At 40.7% G+C, this 15,308-nt stretch overlaps 1 protein-coding gene across 1 annotated transcript in view; it reads left to right on the top strand.

Annotated features, from left to right (window-relative positions):
• LOC140476252 (exocyst complex component 3-like) overlaps window positions 1–15,308 on the top strand; it is a 62,111-nt gene that overhangs the window by 22,941 nt on the left and 23,862 nt on the right. The window contains exon 5 of the mRNA XM_072568559.1: window positions 1,319–1,447. Within this exon, the coding sequence (XP_072424660.1) occupies window positions 1,319–1,447 (129 nt within the window). The remainder of the gene's footprint in view (window positions 1–1,318; window positions 1,448–15,308) is intronic.

The raw sequence follows: 15,308 nt of genomic DNA on the forward strand, positions 1-15,308 counted from the left end.
ATTTTTAATCCCTGCCCTCCCTTTCATTGATCATGCAGGCTTGCCCTTTGAGAAGGATCATGCATGTCACTGGCCACTCAGGTGTTTTCTTTCTTCCTGGTGGTGGAATATAAATAAAGATTTACTCTTTTTTTAAAAAAAAAATCCATACATTGTCAAGTAGGGATTCTCAGACATCCACATTATTAGAAGAGAAAATGATCCATTACTAACTGCACAAAACAGCTATTAGTGATGGCAACACTAGGTTTCAGCAATTTTCCCACCCTGAATAAATAAGAAATCCTCCAGTGTTTCAGTAAATGCACAGGAAAATCAGTAGAAGATGGTAAAAATAAGAGATAAAGAACAAATTAGTTCTCAGCCTCCATATTCTTGTGTGCTTCAATTTTTTGTAGCAAAAACAAATTTCATCACAATATATGGTCACACTCTGCATTGAAATTGCTATGATTACTGTACTGCCCACTGTTCTATCATTTTTAGATGTGTTACAGCAACAAGCAAAGGAAAAGCAGGAAGAAGAATCCCTGCCCCTGTTTTAGGGCTGAATAACTCCTCCTCAGATGATTGTGCATAGGTTATGATTTCTTTATCTCGGCTATACAGTAGTGTAGATGATAGGCATGAACCCTGAGGGGGAGAAATGCCACAAAGTTTGCATAGCATAATCATTTTAAATGCTGGATATACCAATGACATGGCACGCTGACCAAAGTGTAAGGTGATATCTATCCTTTTCTGATGGCACTTGGACAAGTCTCAGTGTTGACAAGTAGGAGGTTTGTAGAACTTGTATGGACAACTAAAGATGTGAAACTGTTTGAAATCTATAAATACCAGCTTTTTGTAATCATATGCCTTGCTCTATCTAAGCACCATATGATCTATATGTCCTTGTTTGTTATTATCTGCCTGTACTGCTCACAAAACAAAGCTTTTCATTATACATAGGTACATGTGACTACAATACATCAAATCAACTCTTGATCTGTCAGTTAAGATTTTAATTGGTATTTTTCAAGGCCTAAACTCTTTTAATTTCTTTGAAAGTTTGTTAATTTATAGTAGGTGCTATCATTGAAGCTGAACTGTTCTGAGACAGATGTTCTAGTGATCAACTAGATTTGCTTATACAAAGGAAGTGATAGTTATGTGTGCAGCTATTACAAGATGAAAAAAGTCAACATTTTAACATGAATTACTGTTCATAGAATATTAAACAATCACCTGAAATTATTGAATCTGTAGTTCAATCATAAAATCACATCAAATGTCAAGGTTTATAAGTGAGAATTTTGGCCCTCTGAATTTACAGGTGATAATTTCAAACTGGATGAAAAATTCTTTGGAGGAAGAGAAGACAAAATTGCTTGAATTTGAAACACGAAAGCCAGAATTAATGACGGATTGTTACCATTCTAATATGGCCTATGATATCACTCAGGTAAGCATCCCAACATTCCATACTTCAGTATATGCAAACAGAAGAAAGCCATTCAGCAACTCCTGGCTTGTTCAAAGATTCATTGTGATTAGAGTTGACCAGTAACCTAATGCCATCCACATTATTGATTTCTAATGCTTAGCTAACAAAAATCGATCAGTGTCCGATTTAAAATTTTTAATAGAGCAATTTTGAATGTTCTTTCTCTGGAACTCCACCTTCTGAACAGTAATTACAGAAGGTGGTGGATTGGCTTGTTGAACTACTGTTGGAATGTGGACACCCGACAGTCCTGTTTGGAGGAAAATTCAAGCATGTTTCCTCGGCAATAATGAAAGAATGTTAATCTGGAATAACTTGTGGTTTAGAGGGGAGCTTGCAGATAATGGTATTCCCATGCATCTGTGGCCCTTGGCCAGGATAGTGGGATTTTATGGGTTTGGAAGATACTGTCAAAGGAGCCTTACCTACAAACTTGTCAGTCAGGAGCAGGAATAGGCCATTCACCCCATTGGACCTGTTCTGTTATTCAATAAAATCATGACTGATCTGACTAACCTCAAATCCACATTCCTACCTGCCCAGATGGTAACTTTTCAAACCTTTGCTTAACAACCATCTATCCACCTGTATGTTTTAAAAATATTCAAATACTTTGTTCCTGAAAAAGGATGGTGAAGCAGAGTTCCAAAAACTTGTAACTCTCCAAGAAAAAAATCACCCAATGTGTTCTAAATGGACAGCCTCTGATATTTTTAAATAGTGATTCATACATAGGACATTACAGTGCAGTACAAGCCCTTCGGCCCTCGATGTTGCGCCGCTCTGTCATACTAATCTGAAGCCCATCCCACCTACACTATTCCATGTACGTTCTTATGCCTGTCCAATGACTACTTAAATGCACTTAAACTTGGTGAATCTACTACCGTTAGATTCCCTACAGTGTGGAAACAGGCCCTTCAGCCCAACAAGTCCACACCGACCCTCCAAAGAGCAACCCACCCAGACCCAGTCCCCTACACCTAACACTATGGGCACTTTAGCATGGCCAATTCACCTAACCTGCACATTTTTGGACTGTGGGAGGAAACCAGAGTACCCGGAGGAAACCCATGCAGACTTGGGGAGAATGTGCAAACTCTACACAGACAGTTGCCTGAGGCAGGAATTAAACCCAGGTCTCTGGCGCTGAGGCAGCAGTGCTAACCTCTGTGCCACCATGACCCCCTAGTTCTGGATCCGTTCAGAAGACGAAGCCTCTTTTCCACATCTAATCTTTCAAGATGCCTCAATGTTCATTTCAACTAACTTATCTCTTCCTCTTCTAAACTCCCAATGGATGAAAGTCTAACCCTGTGCAACCTTTCCCTCTAAGACGAACCATGCACGTCAGGCATTAGTCTCATAAACCTTCTCTGAACTCCTCCAACTACTGTCCTTCCTTAAATAAGGTAACCAAAAATGTACAAAGTAACTAATGTTCTGTTGAACTGAAGCAAAGCCTCCCTTCCTTTGTATTCAATTCTCTTTGCAATATATGATAACATTCTATTCACTTTCTTAATTATTTTATGTGCTTGAATACTCTCCCTTTGAGATTTTATGCCTGAAGATACCTCTGCATCTCAGAGCTCTGAAATCACTCTACTTGGAAATTATGCTACTTTTTTATATTTCCTGCCAAAATAAGCAATTTATCATTTTCCTATAGTATATTCAATTTGCCACCTCTTTACTTGCTCAACCTATATTTTTGTAACTACCTTGTGACTTCCTTCACCAGTTACCTTCCTACTTCTATCGTGTCATCAGCAAACCTAGCAGCTGTCCCTTCATCCAAGTAACTTATAGAGTCATAGAGATTTATAGCACGGAAACAGATCCTTCAGTCGAACTCCTCTGTGCCAATCTGATATCCTAACCCAATCTAGTCCCACCTGACAGCACCTCTTCTCTACCCTTTCTACCTGCAACTCTACTGTCAAGGAACTATGGACTTGCACTCCAAGGTTTCTTTGTTCAGCAACACTCCCCAGCACTAAGTGTATAAGTCCTGCTAAGGTTGCTTTCCCAAAATGCAGCATCTTACATTTATCTAAATTAAACTCCATCTGCCACTTCTCAACCTATTGGCCCATCTGATCAAGATCCCATTGTAATCTGAGGTAACCTTCTTTGCTGTCCACTACACCACCTATTTTGGTGTCATCTGCAAAACTTACTAACTATACCTCTCATGCACACATACAAATCATTTATATAAATGACAAAGTAGTGGACCCAGCACTAATCCTTGTGGCCCCCATATAAATTGCAAACAGTTGAGGTCCTAGTATTGGTTTGATTTATTGTCACATGTATTTTGTTAGAAAGTATAATAAAGAATGTTAAATAGTGTTGCCAGTCTCAAGAACCCATCTTAAAGCACAGAAAAATAACCCAAAGCACTGAATATAGAAATGGACAAAATGAAGAAAGTGTTCAACTTTATAGTCCTCCTTGTGAAATACTCCATGGGCCTGGAGGCCAGACACAAATCCACTTGGCCACCACTGCTGGCATGAAAGTCGCCACTCTTTAGTGCCATCTTGCGTCCACCAACATGCTCGCCATTGAGACCTTGTTGGACCTTGCCAATGTAGATGCCACTAATGCTGCCAGGTACTGTGCCAACCCAAACTCTACTCCACTGCCACCATGAGTCTGCTTTGGGCCCACCTCACTGCTGCTGATGTCACTGGGTCTCTTGCTGGGCCCAAACTTGCCTCCGTCTCCATGAGTATGTGCAGACTTCGCTGGAACCCAAACACACCTCAGCAACAGCAGCCAACAGTTAGTGCTAGGACTGCCTTGACAAGCAGAAGCCTCTAGGAACCCAAACATGGCTTCATGCTGATAGGCCTATTTGCTGCCACTGCTGTCACTGTGACAGAGCTCTTCAATAAGCAGTAAGAAGAGAGAAAAGAGAGGGTGGAACAAACAAAGAAATGAAAAGAAAAGCAGATGGAGCAAATGAGGCCCAAGCTCAGGTGGCACACTGCTTGTTATGTCTTGCCATCCCAAAAAAAGACCGACTTACACCTACTAGGAAAAAGTGAGGACTGGAGATAAAGGTCTTATGCCCAAAATGTCAATTCTCCTGCTCCTCAGATGCTGCCTGACTGGCTGGCTGTGCTTTTTCAGCACCACACTCTTTTTGACCTATTTACATCTGCTGTCTACTACTTGTATTGGAAAGTTGTTGCAGTGGAATTTGCTACTGACTTTGGAAGCAATGTGTGCCATTACAATAAACAAAAAACTGCAGATACTGGAAATCAACAACCGAAATTACGAGAAAACCTCAGCAGCTTTGGCAGCATCTGTGGAGAGAAAATAGAATTAACATTTTAGGTCCAGTGACACTTCCTCAGAACTGCACCCGAAATGTTATCTCTGCTTTCTCTAAACAGATGCTGCCAGACTTGCTGAGTTCTTTCCGGCAATTAATGTTTTTGTACCAGTATATCCTCTAAAGTGTAGTCTCCAGTATAATGCAGATCTAAATTGTAACAATTTATCAGGTTTTTTCAACAAACCCTACTGTATTGTATTAACTTAAGTTGCTAATAAAGTCCTCTGAGACAATTTCATAGCATCCAAAGCAAGCTACTTATTCGTTGAAAAATGTTATAGAAAATATCAGGAATTTCTATGGCTGCAGCAACATCGCCCTCTAGTCATCACCACTAACATTCCATGAGCTGCTTCCGATTATGCTTTGTACCTGACTTCTATATTTTAATGAACTCTGTAAAAATATCCACAAGTTTCTTTGGGTCTTCAACATTCTTAGCTTCAATATCACTTGAATAATAAATAACTATCTTTTTTGGTTCTACACAAACAAAGTCATACTTTTTTCTGCATTTAAATCATTCTGGCACAGTTTTGTACGCTTATTTAATCTATCAATTTTAGCTTTTATGAGTACTTGCTCCTGCTTAACACTATTTACTGTGCCATCAATTTTTTGTCTTTTGACATTCTTAAATATTTGGTCTCTGTGCTATCTTAGTTACAAATACAGTGAGTAGTTGAGGTCTCTGAATAGATATTTTGTGGTACATCATTCGTTACTTCCTACCAACCTTTTTATAATTTTTTTTCACAATATACATGTTGCTGTCTAGGGTAGCACTTATTGCCCATCCTTAATTTCCCTTGAAGGGGATGATTTGATCTTCTTGCTTCAACCACATGTCCTGGGAGTGTGTACACATCCATAATGCTGTTAGGGAAGAAGTCTGCAGTTTTGACCAAGTGAAAGCGAGCAAACCATGATAAAGTTCCAAGTCAGGATGGTGTGGCTTTTTTTCTTTGGAAGGGAGCTGCTCTTGCCTTTTGAGGTGTTAAGAGGTCATAGTTTTGGATGGTGCTGGTGAAGGGACTAGTTTGAGTTTCTTTCATTGCATCTTGTATATGATATACAAAATATGAAGGTGATACACTCCCCCACCCCACCCCCAATACCGTCACAACAATATTGCTTCAGTATTAGTATTCATATCGGTGTGGGATAAATGCCACATTGGCCATCTCCAATCCAAAGCCAAGAACACTTTATTACAATCATGCACACAAAAGACTGTGTCTCCTAATGCTCTTGCCCTCTGTCTGACTCTCACATACTCTACTCTGTATGGAACCTATCACCTTTTCTCAGACACAGACTAGTGGACAAGATCAGAAGTGAAAAATCAGATGAAAGCCTTGGGCTTATGGATTACAGTAACTTTATCTCCAACAAATCTATTAACCTTCTTAATTCTCCACAGCCTCAGTTAAGGAAAAGCATAGTAAATATTCATTGAGTTGTTAACAGAAAGGGGAAGGACTTGTCTCACCAACTTTATTAATTTTTCTTTGGAAAGGGGTAAACAATAGAGCAGACTAAATTCTGCAGCTACAAATTATTAAATCGTGAAATCATTGTTGACCGTTGGGAAAAGTCATCTAGCTCACTTATGTCCTTCAGAGAAGGCAATGTCGTTGATTCTCAACTGCTGTCTGAAATGGCTTAGTAAACCACTTCAGCAGCATGGACCCTCCTCAAAATATACGCATATATTAATGAAGTAAACAGCCAACAAATCGAAAAGCAAATGTTAGAAGATAACTAAGCCTCACATATTGTCAATCTCCTACATCATGTCAGCAGTTTAACAGGAGAAGAAAATTTATGCCTATCAGCATCAAATGTCACCAAAACTGCAGGAGCTGGTGTTGACATTACCACGACACATGTTAACAGATGTCTACCCTAACTGGTGGCACTCTATACTACAGCCCATGAAAGAGATTCACCAAGTTATAAGATGGAACTTTGATGTGCCACTGCACAGAAATCACTTTCTAGCTCCAGTGTGCAAGTTCAGCTTGGATTCCTGACATCATTGATCTGGTAGATACCAATGACTCAACAGTGCCATTGTTACCAGTATGGAAAGATCTTAACATCATAACCGTTTGGGAGATTCAATCCACACCCATGGTGCTGAGAATGGAAGAGCCATATGGCTTTACTGTTCTAAGAGGAGAATGAAACAGAGATACCATCAGCAAGCAGATCAAGAACTACCACAAATATGTATCAGAGAGAGCACTGTCAGAAATACATTGTAATACCTGGATGCCAGCAAAAGCCTCTAAGATATGCAGTCAGCCCCAGTTATATGAAGTAATTATCAATCATGTTGTTACATTGTGAAGGAACATAAGTTACTCAGACCAAAGAATAAGACATCACTTTTACACACACAGTAAAGAAAACTGATGGTATCCAGCAGTAAGACAATCAAGTTGCCAGCCAAGAACCAGTGGGAATAACACATTCCTCTCCAGATGCAAACAGTTTCACTTGATTGAGGGGAATTGGCAAACCTCCAATGCATTATCAGAATTCTAGCTATTTTGCATATTTAACTGTCGAATTGATGGTGTGCCTATGACTAATGATGTGCAACTTGTTGGGATTTCCTTTCTTTGAAAAAAGTGACATGTTTTGTTATGCCTCACATTAGATGTGTGATATGTTTTAAAGTACATGTTCACGATGCCAGCATCATATCGCAGACTCCCATCTTGACATACTTTGTTCTCTTCCATTACGACACACTAACAGAAGCATGCTGCATTTCATCCAAATTGCTTAGGTTAAGCCAAGACATGCATGTGTTTGTAATTACACAGCACATGCTAGGTCCTAGGTGCCTTAAGAATGTTTATTGCATTTTTCAGTACTATGTGACCTATGTCTTGTCCTTTGTATTACATGTTATAATGGTAGATCACCAATATTTGTCACAAGTTGGCATAACATCTCATTTGGTTTGTATGCATACAGACTATTATTTACAGTCCTAGCCACCATATTGTAAAAAGCTGATAGAGGCACTGAACACTGGGATACCAGAAGGTATACGAGGCTGAAGCATTTATCAAGGAAGTTTGGCATGTTGTGTCTTTTTTTTTCTTCAGAGAATGAAAATAAAGGCTGAGCAGTGATCTAATGAAGGTCATAAATTACTGAAATGTTTTGTGAGAGCAGATACAGAGAAAATGTTTCTTCTTGGGGCATAAAGCATAATTGGAGGCCATTGATGATAAAATAATCACCAAGCTATCTGTTAGGGACTTCAAGAAAAATGACCTTACATGTGGAGTGATAAAAATGTGGAACCAATAACCACAGTTGAAGTAAATACTACCCATATATGAGGGCGAGGGTGTAGAGTATTAGAGTTGATAGATTTAAATGTGAAAAGCTGGGATGAGGTTTATGGGGAGCATAAATTTTGGGCAAGGCCAATGGCCTGTTTCTGTGCCATGTGCCCTACGTGCTTGGGAAGAGGGCTCAGTGTTGGGTGCTTTTCTATTGTGGTGTAACTTAATGGTTTAGATCTAAAAGTAGGAGGCATGAATGGAAAGTTTGCACATGACACAAAAATAGCTGATAGTGAAGAGGATGATCGTTGATTTCAAGGTGATATTAACGGTTTGGTTGAATCTCTGGAGAAGTGGCAAATGGACTTCAATCCAGAGAAGTTTGAAGTTATGCATTTGAGGTGGGCAAACAAAGCAAGAGAATACATAACAAATGTTAGGATAATGGGAGGGGTAGAGGAAGTGAAACCTAATTACATGTCCACAGTGCTCTAAAGGTGGCAGCACAAATAGATAAGGTGGCAAAGAAGGCACATGAAATACGTTTCTTCATCAGAAAAGGTAGTGAATACAAAAGCAGGGATTTAATGCTGAGATTCACATCTGAGGTTTTGGTATACAGTTCTTCTACATGCATTGCAGAAAGGACAGAAATGCTGTAAATAGAATATGAAAGAAATTTGCAGGTATATTGCAAGGAAAGATAGAATGCTAGGGCTTTTTCCTTTTAGAATAGAGGAAGCTGCGAGTGACTTAATGCAGGCATATAAAATATTGAGAGATTTGGACAGAGTAGAAAAGGAAGACCTGGTTCCCTGAGTGGAGGGGTCAGTTAGCACAGCACAGATTTAGAAAGAATGGAAGAAGGCTTAGAGGGAACTGGAGGAAAATCTTTCACCCACACTGTGGTAGATGTCAGGAAATTGCTGCCCTGTTTGGTAATCAAGGTAAAACACCAACCTAGTTTTAAGAAGAATCTGGATCTGAAGGTGAAGAGCTGTAACATTTAATATTACAGGCCAGGTGATAGCAAATGGGGTTGGAGCAAGTGGCTAATCTATTCAGCTGGCACCAACATGATGGACTGACTAGTCTCTTGAAGAAATAACAAAGAAGATCGATGAGGGCAGAGCGGTGGGTGTGATCTATATGGACTTCAGTAAGGCATTCAACAAGGTTCCCCATAGACTGATCAGCAAGGTTAGATCTCATGGAATACAGGGGAACTAGCCATTTGGAAACAGACCTGGCCCAAAGGTAGAAGACAGAGGGTGGTGGTGGAGGGTTGCTTTTCAGACTGGAGGTCTGTGTCCAGTGGAATGTCACAAGAATAGGTGCTTGGCACATTACTTACCATCATTAATATAAATGATTTGCATGTGAACATTAGGAGATTTGTTAATAAGTTTGCAGATGACACCAATATTAGAAGTGTAGTGGACAGCAATGAAGGTGATCTCAGAGTACAACAATCAGATGGGCCAATGGGCTGAGGAGTGACGGATGGAGTTTAATTTTGATAAATACGCGGTGCTGCATTTTGGAGTGCAGGTTCATAGATCCTTGAAAGTAGAGTTGCAGGTAGATAGGATAGTGAAGAAGATATTTGGTATGCTTTCCTTTATTGATCAGAGCATTGAATACAGGAGTTGGGAGGTCATGTTGCAGCTGTACAGGACTTTGGTTAGACCACTGTTGGAATATTGAGCGCAATTCTGGTCTCCTTCCTATTGGAAAGATTTGTGAAACTTGAAAGGGGTCAGTAAAGATTTACAAGGATGTTGCCAGGTTTGGATGATTTGAGCTATAGGGAGAGGTTGAATAGACTGGGGGTGTCCTCCCTGGAGCATTGAAGGCTGAGGGGTGGCCTTTATAGAGGTTTATAAAATCATGAGGGGCATGGCTAGGATAAAAAGACAATGGCATTTCCCTGTTGTGGAGGAGTGCAGAACAAGAGGGCATAGGTTCAAGGTGAGAGGGAAAAGATACAAAAGAGACCTAAGAGGCAACCTTTTCACGCAGAGTGTGATAGGTTTATGGATTGAGCTGCCAGAGGAAGTGGTGGAGGCTGGTACAATTGGAGTGTTTAAAAGGCATCAGGTATATGAATAGGAAGGTTTTAGAGGAATATGGGCCAAGTGCTGGAAAATGGGACTAGATTATGTTGGGATATCTGGTTGGCATGGATAAGTTGGACCGAAATGTCTGTTTCCATGCTGTACATCTCTATGACTGTATGACTAATAGGGTCCTTTGCAGCCATATGTGAAGCTTCTGGTATGGGCATTTACACCACACTGCAAGTCTGACTGACAATCCTAAATTATCTCAGCAAAATTCTTCACTTGCTCAGGAATATTGAGCAAATGTTGGCCCTTGCAGAATCAACAAGGTAATGCATGGCTTAGAAGGGTGGAAGCTGAGAAATTATTTCTGTTAGGCGGGGATACTAGGTATCATCGGCACAGCCTTAGGATTAGAGGGGATCAATTTAGAACAGAAATGAGAAGACATTTCTTCAGCACGAGTGGTGGGCCTGTAGAATTCATTGCCATGGAGCACAGTGGAGGCTGAGGCGTTAAATGTCTTCAAGACCGAGGTTAATAAATTCTTTATCTCACAAGGAATTAAGGGATACTGGGAGAATGCGGGTATGTGGAGTTGAAATGCCCATCAGCCATGATTGTTTGGCAGAGTGGACTCGATGAGCAGTATGGCCTTACTTCCACTCCTATTTCTTATGGTCTAACATTTCTATGATGGCGCTTGAAAATCATTCTTTACTTCCTGACAGATTTTCTGCTTCGTCTTCCTAGCCAAAGTGAAAAATAGAATTTGGATGAGCTTGTAGTTTGTCACACATACTTTTAAATATTTAAGGAAATACACTCTCTGAAAAAGGGCTTAACTCATAAGGAGCTTTAGTAACTGTGGCTCTGTTTGACAAGTTTAGTCTCACTCCCTTCCTATCCTGAGCGATGTCGGGTGGCTAACTGTGGCAGTGCAGTGTGGTGTGAACACAGTCTACTTCACACCAAGCCCTCTTTCAGCCACTGATTGTTCACTTGTTCTGACTATTCACATTGTCCACCTGTAAGGCCGGACTTGCTCGATGAGGGCTTTCACATTACTTTGTGGATCCCATGAAAGTCTCTGTTGCCTCCCAGCAGTCCACAGGCCTTTGCTTTGGGCACTGCTGTTTTTAATTACATCTGTGGATACTTTTTGACTTGCTTAGTTCCTTATTCATTCGAATAGATTTCTCAGATATGATGTCTTTTTTTACATTAATGGATCTCTCTAATCAGTTCACATTTATCTTAGTTACTTGGAAACTCTTTTCTTAATTTAAATATTTCAATAACTTTCCTGCAACAAATGTTCGACTAATTACAGTATTTTCCTGATTTGTCCCTCTCACCATTCTACAATAATGGAGCTATGTTTGTTACAATTTTCTGGCCTAAGTCTTAAACTGAGAGAAATTCGGAAAATTGTGGCAAAAGGCCAACAATATTTTCACCCATTTCTCAAAATAAAAACTCAGCTGGGTGTCAGTCATCAGGCCCTGGTCGTTTTCTGGCTTTAGTGCTGTTTTATTTTTGAATATGGTTTCATTGCTCACATTGACTTCAGTAAGTTCTATAATCTCTGAATTGTTACAGTGCTGAAGGCAGCCATTCAGTTCAGCATATCAGTGCCAGCTCCCCCGATATGAAATTTGCTTAGTGTCACTAAACTGTCTTCTTCCCATAGCCCTGCACACTCTTCCTTTTTGGATAAAAGTCTAATTTTCTTTTGAAGCTTTGATTAAACCTCCACTCTCTCGGGCAGTGTGTTTCAGATGCTGAACCATGTTTTCATGGTGCCTTTGCTTCTTTTACCAATTATTTTAAATCTATGCTGCCTTTTCCAAATCCTTTCACAAGAGAATATTTTCTCCCATTCTACTCTGTCCAGGCCCTCTGGTGGAATCTTCTATTATTCAGGTTAAAATGGATGTGAAAACTCAATTATCGCAGCCTGTGGTTATCATCTTGACATATTTGGGATCAGAGTTGATAAAGGCTACTTGAACCTGGGCTGCAGGTAAACATTATATTTTATTGAACATTGTCTTTTATTTACAGGAAAAGGCTTTGCACAAGCATAGTACCATTTCTCCATAGTCCAATTTGTCAAGTAATCCTGGACCACAGATGTAGACCACTCTTATTTACATAATTAGAAATTTCCATATTTATTTACATATGACATTAATACTTTACACTGCAGCTGTACCCATCGCTAGTTTACAAAGAGAACTGTTGTTGTGGTTTCACAAGTCTACCTGATCTTGTTCATTGCTCTCTGAGGAGTTGGAGAATCCAAACTCATCAAGTTTTCTTTGAGATTCTGTAGACTAATATGTGAATTTGCAGGTAATACCAGTTCATCATTTCAGGGTTTTTGAATAACTGATCTATTCTGTTGAAGATCTCCTCCTTGGCTCAGGCCTTGATGAGACCACATCTTGTTGTGTGTCCATCTTTGGTCTCCTTTTCCTAAGAAATGATGCTCAGTAATAGAGGGTGTACAATGAAGTTTTACTAGACTGATTCCTGGGTGGACTTCACCAGTTTCCTCATTTTCCCTTCCCCACCTTACCCCAGTTCCAAACTTCCAGCTCAGTGCCATCCTCATGATCTTTCCCACCTGTCAATCTTCCTTTCCACCTATCTGCTGCACCCTCCTCTCTGACCTATCACCTTTATCCCTTCCTCCATCCACCTATTGCACTCCCAGCCCCACCCCCTCCCATTTATCTCTACACCCCTGAGACTTCCTCATTCCTGATGAAGGGCTCCTGCCCGAAACGTCCATTTTCCTGCTCCTCGGATGCTGCCTGACCTGTGCATTTCCAGCACAACTATATTCTTGATTCCTGGATTGCAAGGCTGATGTATGAAGCAATATTGAATTGAGTAGGATTAAATTCACTGGTATTTGGAAGAATGAGGGGAGAGATTACTCCCGAGGTTATGAGCTAGTGAGGGCAGGAATAGGAGGATAAAGTAGATGAATGCATGGCTGAGGAGTTGGTGTATGGAAGAAGGATTCACATTTTGGGATCATTGGAAGCTTTTTTGGGGTAGAAGTGACCTGTACAAGAAGGACTGATTGCACCTATATTGGAAGGGGACTAATATACTGGCAGGGAGATTTGCGAGAGCTGCTCGGGATTTAAACTAGTAAAATGGGGGGTGGGACGCAAGGAGATAGGAAAGATTTCAATCCTAGACTGGTACAGTTGAGAAAAGAAGTGAGTCAAACAGTCACGGGAGGCAGGGACAAAGCACAAAACAAGGTAGGACTGATAAATTAAACTGCATTTATTTCAATGCGAGAGGCCTAACTGGGAAGGCAGATGAACTCAGGGCATAGATCGGAACATGGGACTGGGATATCATAGTGAATACAGAATTGTGGCTCAGGGATGGACAGCTTAATGTTCCAGGATACAAATGCAATAGGAAGGACAGAAAGGGAGGCAAGAGAGGAGGGGAGTGGCGTTTTTGATGAGGGATAGCATTATTGCTGTTGTGAGGGAGGATATTTCCAGAAATACATCCAGGGAAGTTATTTGGGTGTAACGGAGAAATAAGAAAGGGATGATCACCTTATTGAGATTATATTATACACCCCTAATAGTCAGAGGGAAATTGAGAAACAAATTTGTAAGTGTTATCTGTAAGAATAATAGGATGGTTATGATTGGAGTTTTTAACTTTCCAAACATAGACTGGGACTGCCGTAGTGTTAAGGGTTTAGATGGAGAGGAATTTGTTAAGTGTGTACAAGACAATTTTCTGATTCAGTATGTGGATGTACCTACTACAGAAGGTGCAAAACATGACCTACTCTGGGGAAATCAAGCCCAGGACCTAATCAGATGTGCCCTAGAACTCTGTGGGAAGCAAGGGAAGTGATTGCTGGGGCTATTGCTGAGATATTTGTCTCATCGATAGTCAGATGATAGCCAGAAGACTGGAGGTTGGCTAACGTGATGCCACTGTTTAAGAAGGGTGGTAAGGAGAAGCCAGGGAACTATAGACCAGTGAGCCTGACGTCAGTGGTGGGCAAGTTGTTGGAGGGAATCCTGAGGAACAGGATTTACAAGTATTTGGAAAGATAAGGACTGATTAGGGATAGTTAACATGGCTCTGTGCTTATGAAATCGTATCTCACAAACTTGATTGAGTTTTTTGAAGATGTAACAAAGAGGATTGATGACGGCAGAACGGTGGATGTGATATATGTGGACTTCAGTAAGGCATTCGACAAGGTTCCCCATGGGAGACTGGTTAGCAAGGTTAGATCTCACGGAATACAAAAAGAACTAGCCATTTGTATACAGAACTGGCTCAAAGGTAGAAGTTGCTTTTCAGACTGGAGGCCTGTGACCAAGCGGAGTGCCACAAGGATCAGTGCTGGGTCCACTACTTATCATCATTTCGATTAGATTACTTTACAGTGTGGAAACAGACCCTTCGGCCCAACAAGTCCACACCGACCCACCGAAGCGCAAACCACCCATACCCCTACACTTACCCCTTACCTAACACTACGGACAATTTAGCACAGCCAATTCACCTGACCTGCACATCTTTGGACTGTGGGAGGAAACCGGAGCACCCGGAGGAAACCCACGCAGACAAGGGGAGAATGTGCAAACTCCACACAGTCAGTCACTGAGGCGGGATGATTTGGATGTGAGCGTAAAAGGTATAGTTAGTAAGTTTGCAGATGATACCAAAATTGGAGATGTAGTGGACAGTGAAGAAGGTTACCTCTGATTACAACAGGATCTGGACCAGATGGGCCAATGGGCTGAGAAGTGGCAGATGGAGTTTAATTCAGATAAATGCGAGGTGCTACATTTTGGGAAAGCAAATCTTAGCAGGACTTATACACTTAATAGTAACATCCTAGGGAAGTGTTGCTGAACAAAGAAACCTTGAAATGCAGGTTCATGCTCCTTGAAAGTGGAGTCACAAGTAAATAGGATAGTGAAGAAGGTGTTTGGTATGCTTCCTTTATTGTTCAGAGTATTGAGTACAGGTGTTGGGAGGTCATGTTGTGGCTGTACAGGACATTGGTTAGGCCACTTCTG

This window comes from Chiloscyllium punctatum, chromosome 4 (genome assembly GCF_047496795.1).
Source record: "Chiloscyllium punctatum isolate Juve2018m chromosome 4, sChiPun1.3, whole genome shotgun sequence".
In the NCBI taxonomy this organism is placed as follows: Eukaryota; Metazoa; Chordata; class Chondrichthyes; order Orectolobiformes; family Hemiscylliidae; genus Chiloscyllium; species Chiloscyllium punctatum.